Source organism: Solea solea, chromosome 3 (genome assembly GCF_958295425.1).
Source record: "Solea solea chromosome 3, fSolSol10.1, whole genome shotgun sequence".
Classification (NCBI taxonomy): Eukaryota; Metazoa; Chordata; class Actinopteri; order Pleuronectiformes; family Soleidae; genus Solea; species Solea solea.
Window position 1 is genome coordinate 35,626,841 of NC_081136.1, and position 20,019 is coordinate 35,646,859.

The 20,019-nt window shown below is 47.5% G+C and overlaps 2 protein-coding genes across 2 annotated transcripts; both read right to left on the reverse strand.

Moving 5' to 3' along the window:
* Positions 1–486: 486 nt before the first annotated feature.
* On the reverse strand, positions 487–8,227 carry LOC131456301 (serine/arginine repetitive matrix protein 2-like). The gene is made up of 4 exons (XM_058624539.1): positions 8,007–8,227; positions 4,433–6,873; positions 4,215–4,340; positions 487–3,240 (listed from the first exon to the last, which is right to left on the reverse strand). The coding sequence occupies exons 1-4, from the start codon at positions 8,091–8,093 to the stop codon at positions 1,077–1,079; spliced, it is 4,818 nt and encodes a 1,605-aa protein (XP_058480522.1). The 5' UTR covers positions 8,094–8,227; the 3' UTR covers positions 487–1,076.
* A 2,839-nt stretch (positions 8,228–11,066) lies between these two features.
* LOC131456318 (atrial natriuretic peptide receptor 1-like) lies at positions 11,067–19,962 on the reverse strand. Its single transcript, XM_058624579.1, has 23 exons — positions 19,510–19,962; positions 18,997–19,108; positions 18,137–18,269; positions 17,924–18,056; positions 17,723–17,827; positions 16,636–16,738; positions 16,399–16,544; positions 16,232–16,304; positions 15,863–16,007; positions 15,696–15,782; positions 15,469–15,612; positions 15,234–15,355; positions 14,986–15,124; positions 14,758–14,806; positions 14,559–14,660; positions 14,041–14,160; positions 13,794–13,887; positions 13,491–13,578; positions 13,146–13,285; positions 12,601–12,753; positions 12,421–12,519; positions 12,024–12,115; positions 11,067–11,944 (listed from the first exon to the last, which is right to left on the reverse strand). The coding sequence occupies exons 1-23, from the start codon at positions 19,543–19,545 to the stop codon at positions 11,762–11,764; spliced, it is 2,598 nt and encodes an 865-aa protein (XP_058480562.1). The 5' UTR covers positions 19,546–19,962; the 3' UTR covers positions 11,067–11,761.
* Between the last annotated feature and the right edge of the window lie 57 nt (positions 19,963–20,019).

Sequence of the window (20,019 nt, forward strand, 5' to 3'; positions counted from 1 at the left end):
TTTCACTTTATCTGAGCGGAGCCGGGACTTGGCGCCGATCCACCAGTGTGTGTGTGTTTAACAGCCGTTTAATCGGACCCTGATCGTCTTAATTAGCATGGGAGAGCGTCTCTCGATTCCCCCCCGAGACTCATTATCTCCCAGTTTTCTACCTGTGAGCGACAGAGAGAGCGACTGAGAGAGAGAGGGGGGGAGTGAGTGAAGGCGATAAGGAGGGGTAATGAAGAGGAGAATGGTTAAAATCAGAGGAAGGCTTCAGTTTGGCTCCATCTGGTGGAGGCAAAATCCAACCGCTCGCTCTCCCAAGCCAAGGTGGCAGAGGATTTTTCTCTCTGGACTTTGGTGTGGGGGAGCGAGTGGTTCCCTCCGTCTCACAGTTCTGGGGAGGGGCACAAAATAAAAATAATAATAATAAAATTAATAATTAATGAAAGCAATGACTGACATTTGAACTTGGTGTTTACGGCAGGAATCACAAACGCTGACTCATGTTCTGACCAGACCTTTATTCAGGACACGTCCTCACAGACTCTCATGTACATGACGACCAGCATCACACGTCGTCTTTAACACATTGTTACTTCTTGAGGTCGACAGACAGACGGGGGGCGGGGTTAACGTTTCCCTGGAGACTGGTGAAAAGTACAGGCAGGAATTGTCCTTTAAAGCTGCTTTAAAGCTGTGAAACGTATCCGTCAAATTTCATTTATTAATTTTTTTTTTTTTTTAAATCGTTTTAATTCGCGACTAAACCTTAAAAGTAAAATAAAAAGTCAGATTTCACACCAAAACCTTTGAATTAGACCTCGAACATTTGTCCCCGCCCCTCCCGGAAATAAAAATTTTTTTTTTGTATGAACCTAAAATGGCCAGAATTTCTCCGAAATCTATGAACAACTTGTTTCAAACAATAATTTTTTTAATTGTTTTTAAGAATCGCAACATAAGAAACATAAAAATACAAATCAAGTCTTCTTTTCTGACATTTTCTCAGTGAAACATCACATTTTTCTACGTGGTAGACTATCGTGAATGTCTTTTTTTTTTAAAAAAAACACCGGCGGGGCGAACATTCGTCAACGGGCGACTGAGTCCGATCGGGCGCCACCGGAGGCGTCAGAGTTGGGGACGCGTCCGTCTTTTTCAAAGTCCCCGTGAGAGCTTTTTGAGTCCATGGCGAGATTCTGTTCTGAGAGCGCGTCAACGGGAACCTGCGACACGGACTTCGCATCAAAGTGGTTGTGAAGTTTTGGTTGGGAATCGGCGACGCGCTCCGACTGCGAATCATCCTCCGCGGTCACCAAGTCAAACACAGACGAGGGTAAGGCGGCGTGGTTGAGGCGTCCCTCGCGTTGACTCGGGGTAATGTGAGAATTTAAGCTCGCGTTGGGCGGTAGGTGACCTTCGTGATTGACTGTTGAAGAAGTTCTACCGCCTGTCAGTCCGTCTGAAGCTGCACTGGAAGAGTGGACGGTACGTTCAGGACTTCTCACCCTCTGGGACAGATTGTCTCCCTTGCTGGAAGAGTGGGAGTCAACGGGTGAGGAGGAATCGTGAGTCCTGGCTTCAACGGTCAACGCTAAGAGAGTCGAAGACACATTGTTAGAAACGCCGCTACCTGCCGCTGTGTCTCCAGCACCTTTACTTCTGGCAACATGGAAGTCATCGGGAGGAACCCGAGAGGAACTTAGGCCGACGGTCTTTTTCCCGTGACTGACCGAAGTAGAGTCAGTGTGAGCCGGTCTGGACCAGCGGGGCTCCATCGAGTGGAACTCACCAGGAGATCTGGACCTCGAGGACAGATCCTCGACGGGTGAGGAGGAATTGTGAGTCCTTGCTTCAACGGTCGAAGCCAAGAGAGTAGAAGACACATCGTTAGAAACGCCGCTACCTGCCGCTGCGTCTCTAGCACCATGGAAGTCATCGGGAGGAACCCGAGAAGAACTTAGGCCGGCGGTCTTTTCCCCGTGACCGACAGAAGTGTAGTTGGCATGAGGCAGTTTGGACCAGCCGGGCTCCATCGAGTGGAAATTAACAGGAGAAACAGAATTCGCAGGAAGAAAGTTAACGGGTGGAAATCTAAGACTCTGTGAAGGCCAGCCGTCACAGCTGGAATGTAACGAAGGAGAATAAAAACTGATTGGTAAAAGTAAAGATCCAATATTTGCTGAACTGTCGTCAGACCCAAAAGATGAGCGGTAATCAACGGGAGGTTTGTGGTTGCTGATGTCAGCAGGAGTCGCCGGGCCGCCCGCAGACCCTGAGACTCCTCTCAGCGCCAAAGAGCCCGCAAAGTGTTTCTTGAGCGTTGAAATCGGGGGGATGACGTCATCGCCTGTGGGCAAACGGGATTCAGTGAGGGGCGGCGTCAGGTTTGAGTCATGAGAGTCTGCTTCGGAGAAGAGCGCCGCGACGGGCGACAGTTGCGGAGTTCCTGCGTCTTTGTGCTTTAATGGCGGCGGCGTGTTCCGGTTGTGGGAGCGAACGGGACTGGCGCGTTTCAGGAGTGGAGGGACGTCCATGCGCCGCGTCTGCTGCGGAGGAGACAGCGAGGGGGCGGAGCTACTACACGTTGGCAACTCAGAGTCCTGACTTTGGTCTTTGAGCTCCGGATCCCCCGCGGTATCCGGCTTTGAGTGAGTCCGATTGGCCTTGCACGGATTTCGCGAGCGCCTTCTTCCTGAGTCAGGTGAGTGACTTGAGTCAAAGGTCAAAGAAAGGTCGCGTTTAGGTGCGACAATTCCCTTCAGGTCTTCAAGAATGGCAGCGAGCAGACGGCTGTCGGAGGGCGAGGCGCTTTTGTGAAGATTTGTTGCGGGACAGTCGCCGCCCCCCTTTTTCCCTGTTGATTTTCTGCGATTACACTTATTACGAGCAGCCGGTGCTCGTTGTTCGGCCGCTCTGATTGGCTCGTGTACACTTGAAGACGGTCTGTCGCCATCGTCGTTCTCGACATCGATGTCACGATCACTGTTGCTGTTGCTCCCGACGTCGATGGGACACATGGTCTCTCGCAGACCCGGCGGCTCCGCCTCCGACCCATCAGACCCCCGGTCGAGGATGTTGATGGGAAGCTCGCCGATCTCTTCATCCAAAGCCCCGCCCATGCCGTCGGAATGGACCAACGGGAGAGGAGGGAGGTCGGAGAAGTCGACGGTCTGCTGGCTGCTGAGCGGACTGCTGCTGCTGTTGAGGGCGTCGCGGCTGCTGTCGCTGTCGAGCGTGATGATCACAGGAGAGCTGAGCGAGAGAGAGAGAGACACAGAGTGTTAATAAAGTTCTGTAATCTAACATTTTCAACCAATAAAACCTCAGACTTTTATTTTGAAAACTTAAAAAAGCACAGATTCTAACAGACACAAGAGCAAACCTCAGTCCCACCGTCTGCAACAGTGATGTGTGGGATGTCGCCCCCCAGTGGGCGACAAGCGTACAGCAGGTGAGTGTGCCTGCTCGTTTTGACCAAATTCACCAAAAAATACAAATGAGGAAAATTCTAATTTCTTTCTGCACCTACAAGTTACTTAGGTGCAGAAGTATTTATTGTATGTAAAGTAACTGCTTCGTAATTTAATTTTTTAACTGTTTCTTGAAAGAAGAAAAACAGGAATGTCTTTTATTGTCGAGGTACAAGCGACAGAGGCTCCAACTCTGCTTGATAAATATCAGGCAAAGAGGAAAAGTGGTGACAATCCAGAGAGGGCTTTAGTTTGGCTCCATCTGGTGGAGAGAAAACCCTACTGCAACTGATAAGCTACAACATACAGTGTATTATAGTGTTTCAAACCACTGAAACCTCCCCACACCAAACCCCACAGAGAAAAGCAGTGATTCTTAGCTCACGCAGACACAGGGGCTGCCGGTCTACCGCTGCCTCGTGTGGTCACTTGGTGTCACTGAGGAAAGACAAACTGAAAAACAACTACTATGTGCTGTGATGTGATATTTATTTATATCACTTTTCTCTATGGACTTTGGTGTGGAAGAGTTTTTGATATTAATTAATAATAATAATACGATGATAAACTCACTTCATATTAATATGAACTGTAATAATATTTATATGAATACAATTAGTTTAATGCTCTGCTAGTGTAGTGACTCTCAAAGACTGGGTCAGGGCCCACGTATGGGTCACAGGAGATTTTTTTAGGTCCCCAAACTAAAAAAACAAAGAAATGTCCTCATGTCGGACGTTTGTGTGCGCGTCACACCTGCTGTGTTGCGTGTTGCGATGGCCTTTCCTGCGGCGTTTGCGTGAAGGAGGCGGCGCCGCGGCGCAGCTGCGCTCGTAGACGATCTCCACGCTGGGACTGCGGTCGTCTCTGCACTTCCTGCTGCTGCACGACAAGACGGGACACGGTGACGTCATCACGTTTAGTGACATGTGACAGGTTTAAAATTCATGCGACACAAACAGTAAGTAGCTCACCTGTCGCCGTGGTAACCGCCGCTCTCCTTCCTCCGCCGCCTTCTCCTGCCGTCTCTCGCCCTCGTCTTCCTCTTCTTGCTCTCGCTGTCCCGCCTCCTCTCCTGCTGATGGCCGCCGCTGGGCCTCCAGGTCGGGTCCTTGTCGTTGCTGTCCAGGTGGCGGCTCTTGTACTTCCTCTTCCCGCCGGGTTTCTCCCTGTTGTGGGCGTCGCTCGGCGAGAGCGAGGGCGTCGGTGGCGTCTGTGGCGAGGACTGCTGCGGGGACAGGCAGAGGGGCGAGGAAGCGTGGGACGGCGAGGAGCTGAGCGAGGAGCAGTTGAAGTCCCAGCTGGAGTCCAGTGGACTGGGCGGCAGCGGTGAGCCGGACTCGACGCTGGAGTGAAACGGTGAGGGCGTGTGGGGGCGGCGGCACAGCATGGCGGGATAAATGGAGCGGTTCGGGTTGTAGAGCGTGCCGCTCTTCTCCTGCGTCCTCCTCCTCTTCTTCCTCCTCCTCCTGTTGTCGCCGCCTTGTTGCATCCAGTCCTGGCAACGCTCGCTCGGGCTGAGTGAGCTCACAGACTCGTGACTTCTTCCCGAACTCGCCGACCATGAGCGTGCACGTGATCGACAAGCCGCCGCCCCGTCGGCTTTCTCCTTTAGCGATTCGTCCTGCTCCTCCCGGAAGGCGCTGGATGTAGACGGAGGTATTGAGAGAGGAGGAGAGGTGGTGGTGGAGGGGAGGGGTGGAGCCTTATCAGCTGACTCCTCCTTTTTGGCCTTGACTTCGTCTTCCTCGGTGTCGGAGGAGAGCTGCACCAGCTCGGGAGTTCGTTCCGCGATCGGCTTCTTGTACCCGACAATCAAACACTCCTCCGCCTTCTCTCCCTCCTCATTGGCTGCGCCCTGATGGGCGGAGTTAGGCGTCAGCGGGGTGAGAGAACATGACGGCTCTGCGGTGGAGTAGGAGGGGCCTGGCGTTTCATCATCCCACGCTGACAGGCTGAGGCAGCTTCCTGCTTGGATGACATCATCATCATCATGAGCGCTCGCCACCATTCCCTCCGCTGACCTTCCTCCCACAGGCCCCTCCTCTTCCTCGCCCTCAGAAATAGCGATGACAGAGCTGCTGTCCGAGGGGCTGCTCATCCCCTCCAGCTCCATGGCGGCGGCGGGCGGCTCGTACACCGCCTGCAGGTCGTAGTTTTCCAGTGTGAGCGGCGAGCGAGCGAAGCTGACCAGCTCGTGCAGGAAGTGGTCGGTGCGAGCCAGCAGGAACGGCCGCAGCTCGTCTTCGATGGTGGGCGTGTCCTCCAGTCCGTGGCGGGAGAGCTGTGCCATGATAATGCGCTGGACGATGTCGACCAGAGAGTTGTGAGCGCCGTACAGCACCGTGAGCTCCCGCCGCAGCCAGGGGCGGAGTTTGTTAAGGTGGGCGGGGTTGTGGCGGAAACTCTCTGCTGAGATGTCACACTGTTGTGCTTGGTTGTCGTTGACCCCGGCGACACCGTGGACCCGTATTCCACAGCGGTACAGGCCGCGGCGGAAAGCCACCGTCTCTCTCTCCCTGAGCCGCCGCACAGCCCCGCCCTCTTGCTGCTGGCGGCGTCTTGCCACGAGGCGCGTCATCAGCCGCCGATATGTGCGGTCGTTGTGCGTCCTCGTCGGCCTGGGGCCCGTGAGTCCATCGAAAATTACCCCACGCCCCGGATCCGGCCGCCTCCTGTTTGTCTGTCGCCCCAGCTCCTCCCCCTCGCCTCCGTCCTCTGCAGCAGTGAGATTAGGAGACAGAGAAGCGAGAGGAAGAGTCGGAGAGTCAAAGTACATCTCCCACACCCCAGCGCCCCTGCCTCCTCGTCCCCCCCGCTCCCTCCTCGTCCTCCTGATGAGACTCTCGCCTCCGTCCGCCGTCCTGTTCCTCCTCAGCATCAGACGCAGCATGCGCGGGTCGTTCCTGGCGGCCGACACCATCGCCGCCACCATGGCCACGGTGGCCGCCACGCTGCTGCTGGCGGGCGGCGGCCGCAGCGTGTACTCCTTGAAGTCGTCCTCGGCGCGGACCGAGTGCAGGATGGAGGTGAAGGGCTGCTTGCAGAGCGGACACTCCGCCTTGTTGTGCGACCACTCCTGGATGCAGGGGAAGCAGAAGCGGTGCAGGCAGCGGTCCAGGTACGCCAGGTTGTTGAAGCGGTCCAGGCAGATGGGGCACTTGGAGTCGGGCGACGCGTCCTCTGCCGCCACCATTGCCCGAGTCGAGGTTGAGGCCGTGGTGGTGGAGGTTGAGGGAGGGGAGGTGGTGTCAGCAGCAGTAGCAGCAGCGGAGGTGGAAGCAGCGTTGTTGGCGGTTTTCCTCCGGCTGCTGCGGCTCTCTCGACTCCTCTCCTCTTCCTCTGCCGGCTGACTGCCTCCTGCTGCGCCGTTACGGCGACGCACGCGGAGCTTCATGCGGGTCGGCGCCATCACCTGAGCACAGGGAAGAAATTGTGACAGTGAAGTCAGGATGGTGTCGTCCAAATCAACATCTCTGAAAGAAAACCTAAAGAGATAGTTAGACCAATGTGGGTCTCTCCATTCACACAGCCGATAACTGATGCCGATTTATAGAAATCCACGCAGCATATATCCCTGTAACAAGATGATTTGATTCTTCACATTTACAACTATTGGCATCCTTCTATTATACAGTCCAAGCTCTACTCGACTATACTCGAGTTTGGTAATGACGTCGTTTTATCCGCGACACAAATACAGAAACTAGTGTCTTGTAAAGCAGCTGTTTTGGGTGCAACTGAATCATTAGAATCAGTGGATTAAAAAAAGATTTGTTCACAGAATGGTTCAGTACTTCCTGCATGTCCCGAGCACAGAACTAAAAGAAGGTACCAGGTACTTTCACTGATGGAAAAGCAAAGAAACGAGACAGGTTGAGGAGTGCTAGAACTGTATCACAGAAACGTGCCATTTGTTGTGTTTACATCCGACTTCCTCATATACTTAATCATGCACCTTTAACCACAACAGAGAACGTCAACGCTACGTTTTAGGTAAACAGACACAATCCCTCTTCTCACGTGACCTCCTACTGTAATCTGACTAGAAGATCTGAAATTGGCAAAGCCCAATGTTTGAGTCCACACAGCCCTGAAAGCAATCTGAGTCACATCATCCTTCAAAGCCTTTTAAGTTGTTAACGCTACAAAACCTTACTTCCTGATTATAAAACATGACGTCAAAGCTGCAAAGTGAAACTACCTTTTTTTAACTTTTACCCTCAAGCTCAACAGTGAAACCTTAACTGAGCTCAAACTTAACCTTTGCTCTACATTCATAACACAGAACGTAGTGATAGTAAGCGTTAGTCGCTGGCTCGAGCCAAGCGAGCTATTGTTAAGAAACAGACACAAGCTAATGGTTAGCACTGGTGAGGCTCAGGTGTTCTCTGTGTGCGCGTCAAATGTGTTCGACGTTGTTCTATCAAGTGATGAATAATGAAGAAAAAACGGTACATTTCCGTGAAACCACGACACAAAAGCGACGAATGCACTGACAGTAGCGGCTTCGTTAGCCTGTTAGCATGCTATGAGCTAAACCCGTACCTGAGAAGAAGTCGACTCCCCGGGTCTCTTCTCATCCGGGGTTTTCTTCCTCCTCCTCCCGGCAGAATTCCGCACCGTGAGCGGCATCCGCTGCCGGCGACGTCTTGACTGTGCTCGGCTCGGTTCACACGCAGGCACCGGTCACAGGTGGAGACATCTGTGTCCACAGCGAAACGGTCCCGAACTGCAGCTACAGCTACTACTCACAGCAGCGACGAGAAGTGTGCCGTAATGCATGATGGGAAACGGAACTCGGGACTGGTTGTTTTTTTTCTGCCTCCCAAAAAGCAAAGATCGTAAATAAAAACGATGAGTCACTCATTTAGAATCTTAATAAATCCACTATTTTCAAAAGGGAGTGTTTTTTGTTTTGTGTTTTGGTTTATGGAAAGTGAAGCAGAGTAAGATATCTCACTTGTTATTGTTTTTGCTATGTTTGTACGGGCAGCGCACTCAGTGCTGCCCCTAACGACCGGGAGGGAGAACAGTCACCTGAAAGTCACAGTTAAATTGTCTATGTTTTACGTCACGTCTCAAACAGAGTGTTTATAAACAGTACACGATCTAAATACACTGTATTCAGGGAATCGTCAATTCCGCCAGCAGCAGCGGCGACAGCGGCGGCAGCAGCAGCAGCAGCCGCAGCAGCCGCAGCAGCCGCAGCAGCCGCAGCCGCAGCCGCCTTTGAAACCACGAAGAAGAAGAAGCGGTAACGAAGCAGCAGCGGTGTAAACAAACAAGATGGAGACCGTGAGCAGAAGAACTTTGGAGAGAATCTACTCTGTGGTACTTTTTTTTTAACCCCGCGTCGTTATCATTGGTCCGCTAACAGTTAGCTAACACCAGTTAGCCTCGAGCCGAGTTTTACCTGTTAAAGCAGTCGTTAGCTGGTAGCTAGCACCAGTTAGCCTCTATACTAGCCTTCAACTAGCCACCAGCTGCTTAATGTAACATCCAGTTACCATGGTAACTATTATAGTTTTGGCTGTCACTGACGTAAATATATCAGCTAGCTGCAGGTGTATTAACTCCCTTTCAGTTTATAGTGGTTGTAGTTTAGCTACTATATTAGCTAACCCACCACTGCTACTGTGTGTGTTTGTTTTCTTGTGTCTTGGACTGAAATAAGGACATTTTTCTCTGTCCACTCCTTGTCTCAGGTCCTCCTGGCGATCGTGGTCTTGTCCTGGTCTTACGTAATCTACGCCAGCAGGATTGCAGCCGAGTGGTTGCTGGAGAAGAGGACAGGCGTCCTTCGGCAGGACTGACAGGACTGGAACCGCAGGGACAGGTCGAATAAAAACATCCAGAAACAGCAGAGGAATCTAGACTCCCTCCTATTTTTAGATTTTCAATCTAAAATACTTGCATACTTACATACTTTCTCTGCCCATTGTCCTGCTTTGGTCTTACACTGATGAACCTTTTATACCTGAAAGCCTGAGAGACTAGTCCTGCAGAGACATGTAGAGACCAGGCTCAGGTGGACACTAGAAATTAATGAGTTCCAGTAAAAAAGCTGTGGACGAGGAAGGACAAAATAACGTCTCAGTACACGACTCCAAATAGCTGAGGGAGTTATGGGGACAGTTTTTGTCTTCTCTTTTTGTGGGAAAAGGCTTCAGGGACATGAGGACCAACACCAGGCAGCAGTTATAGTGGTGTTGTGCTTGCTTTAGCCACCAGAGGGAGCTGCTCTTCCTTTAAACAAGTCGTTCTCACAGAGACAGGATCCACAGAAGGGGACAGGACAAATTTGTTTTTTTCTATCTTTTCCTACAAGACTGACGTGTTTAAGTTTAAATAAAATGTGTGAAATAAAGTTGATTATTTTTAAAACATACATCTCTTGGAATTGACTGATTTACACATTTTAAAAGAATGATACTTGTTACAAAAATGCGTTCCCAAATAAGAAAAGTTTAGGAAACATGTGATTTACTTGTTTTTTAACATCACTACAGAAGAATTTTGACAATATAAACCATAATTTTCTGACATTAGTTACATGATTATGTAGATTATTACCATTTTATCTGTCGTTTTTAGCTAATATATCAGCTAACTGCTAGCTACAGGTGTATTTATTCCCTTTTAAATTTATAGTGATTATAGTTTTTAGCTAATATATCAGCTACAGATGTATTTTATAGTTGTAGTTTTAGCTAATAAAGCAGCTAACCCACCACTGATACTGTGTGTATTTGTTTTCTTGTGTCTTGAATAACTGGTGGACTGAAATGTGGACATTCAGACGTTTTTGAAGACGTCACAATTCCAAAACTCCCGCGCTTTCACAAACTGTACACACACTCACGACATGAGGTGGGCATCGCGACACACGCGGTTAAAGCACTTGTTTATGGGAATTTGTATCTTGTCGTAAAACGGTGACATTTAATGAAATTTATCCGTTAAAAAGCCTCAGTTTTCTTCGTCCACTGAATCTAAACAAGAAGGACAACAGAGCAGAGGGTTGCTTACAGACACATCTGCTCATTATCAGTGTGTGTGATGTATTCAGTAACTAAAAGCTGTGACACACACACACACACACACACAGGTCTGTTTTGTAACGCTGCGTTTGATGTGCGCGTCCTCACAAATGTAAATTCTCCCTGCAGAGCGATAAGAGAGGGCGAGCGAACCCAAGCTTGAATGGGAGAGAGCAGAGGCTCTTGAGGTGAGTACTCATTCTATTAAGCAAAACACACACACACACACACACATGCACTCGCATGTGTAATTAAAAACCATGTTATCATCTGCTCCTCTTCATTCGTCTCGTTCTGTGTTTTTGCTCCGAGGTCTGTTTTGTCTTCTCACAATAACAGGAAATTATAAAATAACATACAAAAAACAATGTTCATAGTAATTATTAATAAGTTTGTGTTGTGTTTTGATTGTTGGAGATGATTTTAAAAGATCAAATAGACCAAAAAAAATGGTCATAAATGTTAAATTATGACGATTAAAAAGGGATATTCCCAGTGTTATGATGATAGAAATGATATATAAAAACATTTAAGCGTTCACCTGCAGCGGGTAGTATTATTTTAATCACACAACGGGCTTCACAAAACAAAACTACATTTACGTGACATTGACTTCAGTCATGATGAAAATTAGAGCTGCAGGAATCTTATTTAGTGCATTAAAGGGATAGTTCATGGGTTTTTGTTGTCAGCCAAAACACTTAAGCCAAATCTTGTACTTTGTAAACCACTCACTCTCCCACACCAAAGCCCATAGAGAAAACCAGTGATTTAACATCACAGCACACAGGAGCTGTTGATCCACTGCTGCCTCCATCACTACGTTCAAATGTCTTATTTTGTAAAATTCTGTGTTTGAAATCCTTTGTTCAGATTGACCTCAGTGACACAAAGGACCACACGAGGCAGCAGTAGACCAGCAGCTCCTGTGTCCCTGTGAGCTAAAATCACTGATTTTCTCTGTGGGAGAGCGAGTGGTTTACAAACTTCAGTTTCCTGTTGGAAAAGTCTGTCTCACAGTGAGATAAAGAAGTGAACGTGTTCTTGAGATATTGTAGACTTAAGCTGACGTACATTTTAAAATGCAGGTCTTTTGTTAAGTGGCTAAAAATCTGTTTTTTTGAAGTGTCTCAGGCTGGATCCAGACACAGTAACCACACCTTCGGGTTTAAAGGGTTAAAACAATCTGAACACACAAATACATATAAATAACAACATGTATCACGTTACAAATGTAACTTGTTTTCCGGACTAAAGGACTCAGGACTGATCCAGGAGCAGGTCGTCGTCGTCGTTGTTCAGGAACCCGGGTATGGACGAGTACAGCTCCCTCTCTTTCTCTTTCATCGCTGTCTCTGTCTCCATGGTGACGTGTTTGGTGGTCTTGGTGTCCCTGGACGTCTGCTTCCCCACCAGCCAGTGAGTGATCATGTCGCCTTTACCCTGGTGGTGGCAGCTGGTGTTTCAGGGCAGGTCCAACAGAACTGAACCGTGGAGTGTGTGTGTGTGTGTGTAGTCTCACCTTGACCTGCAGTGTTCCTCTACACTCCAGCACGTAGCCTCCGATCTCCTCCAGCAGGTAAAACACACTGGAGCTGCACTGGATCTTCAGAGCTGCAAAGACTCTGAGTTAGCATTTGAACGACTTTGTTACCTGAGACATTAGCAGTAGCTTTGTAGTGGTTACTGTATATTTATGGCACTTTTCCGCTATACAGTTCTGGCATGACTCGGCACGGCTCGACTCGCAGTTTAGATAAATAACTGTATCGTCTGCGTAGAGGTGAATCTTTGTTGAATAAATACACGGAAATTGATGGTTTCTGTAATCTGTTTAACTCAAACCCAAAACCCAAAGCTAGGCTTTATTGTGCGTGGAAGGAAGGAAACATGACATAAATGTGACATAAACATGTTACCGAGGCTGGTGGACTCCATCCTGGATGCCGTGTTGACCGTGTCTCCAAAGAGACAGTAACGAGGCATCTTCGTACCAACAACCCCGGCGACCAGTGGACCTGGAGAGCAGGAAACGGTCATCAATGAATTGAGATTAGATATTCAGGTTTTTTTCCCTCTCTGATGACGTGTGTCTGTACCGGAGTGAATCCCGGCTCGTATCTGCAGCTGCATGCTGGGCTTGTGAGGGATCCTGAAGGTGCGACAGACGCCCACCAGGTCCAGAGCCATGCTGGCGATCTCCGAGGCGTGCAGGATACCGTTCTCCTGCGGCACGCCCGACACCACCATGTCTACACAAACACATATAAATAAATATAAGAGGTCCAGATAAAGATAAAGGAGTAGAACCTGCAGTAGAACCTCAGTCGCAAGACCTAAACCCAAGTCCAAGCCACCAATCCATCCAAGTTTGTGCTAGCTTGTTCCTGAGTTTTTTGGCCTCTACCTCATGGGGTCAGAGATTTTTACACCGGATGCCCTTCCTGATGCAACCCTCCCATAGAAGTACACACTGGGTGTGGCCCCTTGTGGCTAGGGTCAATATAGTGTGTCCAATTAATAATGAGCAATGGGGACTCAAACCCAACCCCTGAACACCGCTTCAAGTAGTTTGTTGCTGTCCGACCCGTGGAGACTCATCGCAAACCCAACAGGCTCGTGTCACATATCTGCGCAAACTCACACGCGTCTCCGATGGTTTCCACCTTGTAGACGTCATAGTTGTCGATGATGTCGTCAAATGTCGTGTAGAGTTTGTTGAGGAAATCCACGACCTGGTATGGAGTGCTGCTGCAGGAGAGCTGCGTGAAGCCCACGATGTCACTGCACACAGATGAAGTGCCCGTACCAGTAAATGTACCGGTACCAGAAACGAGTATTAGAGATAGTATATCAGTTATATAAGGACACAATAGTTTGTTCTCAATATAAGGGGCCCTCCAAATAAATCTGAGGTGTTGACACATGAACAATGAGACAAAAACAAAAATTTTATTTTCAAATTTCTTAAAAATCAGGAGGTATTTACCTGAAGAAGACAGTAGCGCTGACGTAACTCTGAGCCTGCAGTGGTTTACCCTGACGTAGATCATCAGCTACCTGCTTAGGAAGCATACCTGCAACACAGGAACACATTTTTAATAGAACCTTTAAAAAAAAAGGGTGAAAAGAAAAATAGATAAATAAGTGCATCGTCTGCATAGAGGCGAATCCTCCTGAACAAATTCAGTATTTTATTATCCAGTTGAAACAGATCTTTTTTGTAATCTATTCAACTCAAACCCAGGGGCAGTATCTAAACTGTTTAAAGGTACAGAAACGTGTGTCGTACTGTAGAGCAGCCGGTCGGTTTTCTGTTTCTCAAGCATCAGATCTTGAGTTCGCTCAGCCACCAACACCTCCAGATGTTTACTGTACTTCTCCATCTGAAAAGGAGCGAGTTGTACGATAAAATACATTCATAACGAGAGTCCGAAATAGATAAAAGACAGAATTTATGTAATATATCACGTGATGCAGGGCAAAGATGACGCGTACGGCAGAGGCCAGAGTAGAGATAACGTGATGTCTTTTTTTACCAGGTTCATCATCATGTCCACCGGGCTGACTTTGACGGGGTTGACGCGTTGGACAAACTTCTTGATTTGGTCAAACGTGGGTCGCTGGACAGGGTTATGAGAGCGGCATCGTCGGATCAGCTGTGGACACACAGGAGACAAAAGACGGCGATAGGTGAGAATGTGTATCAGACAACAATTTCTAATTTAGGCCAAACTCCAGACCAAATTAGACCAAATTCATTCAGCAACACTGAAAATTGCCAACAAACAATTTAGAATGTGGAAATTAAAGAACAAAAACAAATTAAATCAAAAATAAATTGGATTTTGATTTGAAAACGACTAATTCTTCCACCTAAGTATAGCAAATTTTATTTGTGTGGCTCTTATAGCTTATCGTGATTAGTTTTAAGACCAAATCCGTCGAGCGCTTAAAATAGAAACGACTACATTAAATTAAATTAAATTAAATTAAATTAAATTAAATTAAATTAAATTAAATTAAATGCTTGAAAAACTAAAATAAAACCACCCACCTCTACATAGTCAGCAGGACATGGACAGTTGTTGTCGGATTTGCTGGAGATCAGCTCAGGTAGAGGAGGACACCAGGTGGACTCCAGGTTAGACTCTTCTGCCTGGAAAAGGTTTATTACTTTCTTTAAAATAAAAGATAAAGAAAGCACTGCTTTCATTAAGTGCTACATTTGTCCAAGAAACCAGAACGTCACTTACAGGGACAGGGTCGTTGCGAGTCGCGATCTCCAAGAGGATGATGGAATAACTGAAGAAACACAAAGAAGTTAATTAGGCCATATTTACGTCCATGTCCGTGTGAGCAACACTGTGGGGACATAGACCTGTTCAGGTAAATTCATATTTAACAGTTTAGTTTTGTGTAAAGGTTAGATTTTGGTTGGTCATGGTGAAGGTCTGAGAAGGTCCGTGGTCCTCACAAGTTACCTAAACACGTCTCCAGCCAGTGTTGGCTCCATGTTTGTGTTTTGAAACTCGGGTGGCATGTACACCTCCATGAGTCTCTGGTGATAGGTGGAGAGAGGCTCCGCCCCATCATTCCTGCGATACGTCCTCAGTCCGAAATCTGACGGAACACACCACACATCAATCAAAGTCAGGTTTTTAGCTTGTTTTATGTTTCACAGAGAAGATTTGAGGTTAGCCAATTAGCCATTAGCCCATTTTTACGTTACCTGTTATTTTACAAACCCAGCGGTCGTCTACGACGCAGTTCATGGACTTGAGTCGACCATGGCAGATCCTGTGTTGGTGAAGGTATGACATCCCTCTGGCGACGTCTGTGGCGAAGGAAAACCTGGCAGACGATCACAGTCGGAATCTACGTAACTGTGATTACTTGTGTAAATCCATGTCTACTTAGTTCACAATCGTCTCTTAGGTCAGACGTTCAGTTATTCGGAAACTTACCGGAAGCCCCAGTTGAGAGGGATTTCCTCGTTCAGGAGAATGTCGTTAAGGCTTCCTTTCGGACAGTACTCGGTCACTATGGCGATGTTTGGAACCTCAACACATCCTCCAATGAACTTACAAAGATTTGGGTGATCAAGTTCCCTGAACAAAGGGAAAGACAGTGAGACAGTGTCGTACTGATTGAGGAAGGACGGCGAGTGTGTCTGCTTGTGTGAGCGTGTTACCGGATTTGTTTGACTTCCTGTCTGATGGTTCTGGACAGAGAGAACGTCTTTGTTTGAATCTTCTTTATGGCCACCGTTCTGCCGTCACTGCAGAAGAAAATGGGGTTCATATCTCCAAACTATATACTCAGAGCATGAACAGACAGACGGATAAACAGGTAGCGTACTAAATCCCGGTGCAGGTGAATAGTGTTTTCCGGTTCCCCGGTTGTCCCACACATGAGCTGAGAGCAGTCATACAGCTGGTATTACTGTCACTGTGCGCCATCGGTACACTCATGATACTGCCCGTGGTCAAACGAGCCTCATGGTCTGGAGAAAAGAGAGAGAGAGGCTAACGTCACTGCTGCTACAGAGGATGACAAGTTCAATACCTGGTGTAGGTGGGTTGTGTTACATTCCAGACCTGTTTGGGACCAGTTTGGACCAAGCTGTTTCACATCTTTTGAGTTCTAAATCCGTCTGAACCAGAACTGACCTGATCATTAAAATGTTCAAGCTGCTTGAACTGGTTGGCTCCGGATCTTTCTCCGTACCTTGTTTTATTGTCCAGAAGTCGATGATCCAGCTCTCGTCCCACAGCAGTTTCTGTTTCTGGTACCTCAGCCACTGCAGGGGACAAATTCTGCTGTTGATATCGATCAACTGTTGTTGGGTGTTTGTCGCTGGTGTTACATGTGAAGTGCGTTACGTCACTACTCACCACAGCGGTCAGTATTAAGCAAAGGCAGAGGGAGCTGAGCGGGAGGCCAATGGACAACTTGGTGGTCGGGGCCATTGGGCATTGGCCACAGTCAGCAGGGCAAATGGAACAAAGCTCCGCCTCCTCACATATGCTGTCTCCACAAACTTTGAGGAGTAAAGAACATTAAGTAGCTACTGTTTTAAATTGCAAAAAAAGGACAATTTAGTCGAGGGAGCCCTCAGAGATGCAACCCACCCACAGCAGGAAGTACATTGCTCTTGGCCTCCAGAGCCACCTGCATCTCACCGACTCGTATGTGAGCGATGAGCGAGGTTAGACCAGGATGGATCAAAACCACCTGCAAGAAGAGCAAAGGGTTTAGAGGGTCTGGATTTACTAAATCAGGAATTTGACAGTCACTACCAAAGCCGGCTGGTTGGAGCTAAAGTGAGGAGTTATCTGATGAGTGCCACCAAGACTGATGACCGATTATTCTACTGTTACGTTCTAGGAAGACGTGTATCATCTGCATAAAAAGGTATAAATGAATGTCCTGCTCTTCAAATTATTTTGGAAAAGATCATTCAATTTTTGGTAACGAGTTCTGAATCGTGTTCTCTATAAATCAGGAGCAAAATGTCATGAAGATGTTACGGTGCAAGGAGGAAGTGGGACGACCTGGTCTTATTCTTTCGGCTTCTCCCTTTAGGGGTCATCACAGCAGATCATCTGCCTCCATCTTGTGATTGTTTTCAGGGATCCGTTAATTTGATTTGGCAAAGCTTTTACACAGGATGCCCTTTCCTGACGTAAACCCTCCCCATTCACCCGGGCTTGATCAAGGAGTACACTTGGTGTGCACCCCCCAGTGGCTGGTGACTGGCTGCTGTTCACACTTTTTTGGTGGTTCACTGTTACTTAGCTCTAACAATTAGGACCAGATGAGGACTTTGACCCAGGGTCTGTTGTCACGTGAATAACACAAGATGAAAAAGTCACTCTGCAAACCACTACAGGGGCTGCGTAGGTGGTAGGTGGAGTTCCAGTAGGAACTTAGGGGGCTGGACTTTGAGGGCGCTAGCAAGGAAGTCAAGGAGGTAGCAGCTTGTTCAACCGACTGTTTTAGTCAATAGATATATCGGGGGATTTTAGCTTGTTTTCCAGAATCAAATCATACTTTTTAAAGTAAATATTTGCAGATACCGATTTATTACCACAAACAACATCTGCAAATCTTAGGTCCGCCGACAAAAGGACATCCCTCAAGAAATCCTCCAGTTGCCCAGCGACTGTTGAAGAAACCTGAAGTGTTTTTGAGATGCATGGATTGAGCGGACTTTACCTTCGCTGACCAGTTGGTCTGTGTCATTTTGCCAGACGTGGAGATGGTGTGCGTGAAGATTTTTCCGTCATCCGGAATCCAGGGACCGCAGATGCTCTCTGTTGTCTGCAAGTGAACAACGTAGATCAAACATCTATCGACGCCACATGACATGAAATAACCGTGAGACTACCACAGGACTTCCCATCGGTGTGTGTGTACCATGTATCCCAGCGGACAGGAGTGGATGTTGGCGTGATGGATGCAGCAGTTCTCGCCGTCTGCGTCTTTCCAGTTGGCCGGACAGTCGCTGTGTTCGCAGAACCTCCGAGCTGCTTCCGCGCTCGCGATGGAACTGCACGTGTAAACACAGCAGACCGGGGTCAGAACCCAGTTTGGAGCCAGTTCCAGTCTAAAAACCCAGTCGTTGTTAACCTGTGTGTGAAGATGTGGTTTTTGACCGCCCAGTCGTAGAAAGAGTCCCGCGCGGTGACCGAGTATGTGACGCCGAACACCTCGCCGCTCTTCACCGTCTCAGGTGGACGCACCACCCAGGCCATTTCCAGACCTGAGGGACCAAACAGACATCTGGTCATCATGTGATTCATTAGAAAACAGTGTGTAGACAGGACACCAAACCCCATGGAGAAAATCAGTGATTTTAACATCCCAGCACACAGGAGTTGTTGATCCACTGCTGCCTCCATCACTAAGTTCAAATGCCTTATTTTGTCAAATTTGGCGTTTGAAATCCTTTCGTTCAGATTGACCTCAGTGACACAAAGTGACCATACGAGGCAGCAGTAGACCAGCAGCTCCTGTTTCCCCCGCAAGGTAAAATCACTGATTTTCTCAATGGACTTTTGTGTGGGAACATAGACTTACTGTTCACAGTGCTGCAATATTGACATTTTCAAATAATGCATTTCTGTATTTTATTATTATTTTAAATTATGTTTTCTTTGCTCCTGTTCTTCAGTTTTTATTGATTTTTCTCGTTTGTTGTGTGTCTTTCACTTTTTTCCCTGTGACTGTTTGGATCCATTGCACAATTTTCTGCTGTACATTTTCAAATTTTTCACAGACAGATTTATGTCTTTGAGGCGCTCGGGTAAAAAAAACACACACAAATCCATTCAGAATCAGATGAAAGGGAAAAAAATGTGAGGTTAGGAAATTAAAAATAATCCGCTGAAACAGAATAAGGGAAATGTTACTGAGTCACAAATGAGTATGAATATTTAGCTTTGCAGTAATTTAATCAAATGTGCCACCAGTGACAGATAGAGTCTCACCTCCACAGTCGATCATGTTCTGGTCGTTTGGTTTGTCGAGAGGCCAACAGTCGTACTCGCTGTTGTCCAAGTCGTGCCAACAACGCGTCGGAGCGACGCAGCAAACACTCGTCTGCTCAACAAAGACACAAGAGGAGCAACAATCAACCAAACACTGAGGAAATGATGATTCCACGTCCACACACTTCAGAAAACACCAGAGGACGAGTGACAAATACTGAACAGGGTTAGAAATGATCCATAGAATCAGATAAAATACCTCAGAACACAACAACAGGCTACGTAGAACAGGCAGGTGCGTTAAAGACTTTAAGAAATCGTTCATTTGCCAGAATTTCTCTATTTTCCATGACAAACGTGAACAATAAAAATGATCAGTAAAAAAACATTCAAACAATCCACGTCTAAAACTAAAGTCAAAACAATCGTTGGCGTTAAAGAAAATTCTTTTTTTTCATTATTTGTATGATAATCAAAGCAGATGATTGATTGATTGATTAATTGATTACTCACCCAGAGAAGAAAACAAAACCTCTGATGTTTCTTCATGATGATGCTGAAGTAAAGACAGAGAGACAGACAGACTGTGGACAATCTGATGGAGAGAGAGAGAGAGACAGAGAGAGTCTGCTGTCTCCACTGCCCTCTTGTGGTGATTGATGATTCTCCACTTGATCCCTGATTCCACAGGTTCTTGCATTATATGACCACTCCTGTGTCCCCGTGTGTTAAAATCACTGGTTTTCTCTCTGGGGTTTGGTGTGGGAGAGTGAGTGGTTTAAAAACTTCGGTTTCCTGTTGTAAAAGTCCGTCTAACAGTGAGATAAAGACGTGAACGTGTTCTTTAAATAACGTGTTAAAGTTAAACTGACTAAAGCTGAGACTTTTGTCTGCTTGTTCTTTGTCTTTTAAGGTTAATTTCTGTGTTTACTGTCAACATGGAGACACAATCAGTCTCAGTCATGTCTCAACAGTGCGCGCGCGTGTGTGTGAGAGAGAGGCTCCGCCCCCTTCTCCTCCTCA

What these genes read in the sequence shown, in the direction of transcription:
- LOC131456318 (XM_058624579.1), bottom strand. Translation starts at nt 19,545, where the DNA reads ATGAAGAAACATCAGAGGTTTTGTTTTCTTCTCTGG. An exon ending in GTCCTGCTGACTATGTAGAG is followed by an intron (nt 14,161 to 14,558) that starts GTGGGTGGTTTT and finishes GTGTGTCCACAG; the next exon opens with CTGATCCGACGATGCCGCTC. An exon ending in ACGAGCCGGGATTCACTCCG is followed by an intron (nt 12,520 to 12,600) that starts GTACAGACACAC and finishes CCTGCTCTCCAG; the next exon opens with GTCCACTGGTCGCCGGGGTT.
- LOC131456301 (XM_058624539.1), bottom strand. Translation starts at nt 8,093, where the DNA reads ATGCCGCTCACGGTGCGGAATTCTGCCGGGAGGAGGAGGAAGAAAACC. An exon ending in GGGAGTCGACTTCTTCTCAG is followed by an intron (nt 6,874 to 8,006) that starts GTACGGGTTTAG and finishes CCCTGTGCTCAG; the next exon opens with GTGATGGCGCCGACCCGCAT. An exon ending in GGCGGTTACCACGGCGACAG is followed by an intron (nt 4,341 to 4,432) that starts GTGAGCTACTTA and finishes CTTGTCGTGCAG; the next exon opens with CAGCAGGAAGTGCAGAGACG.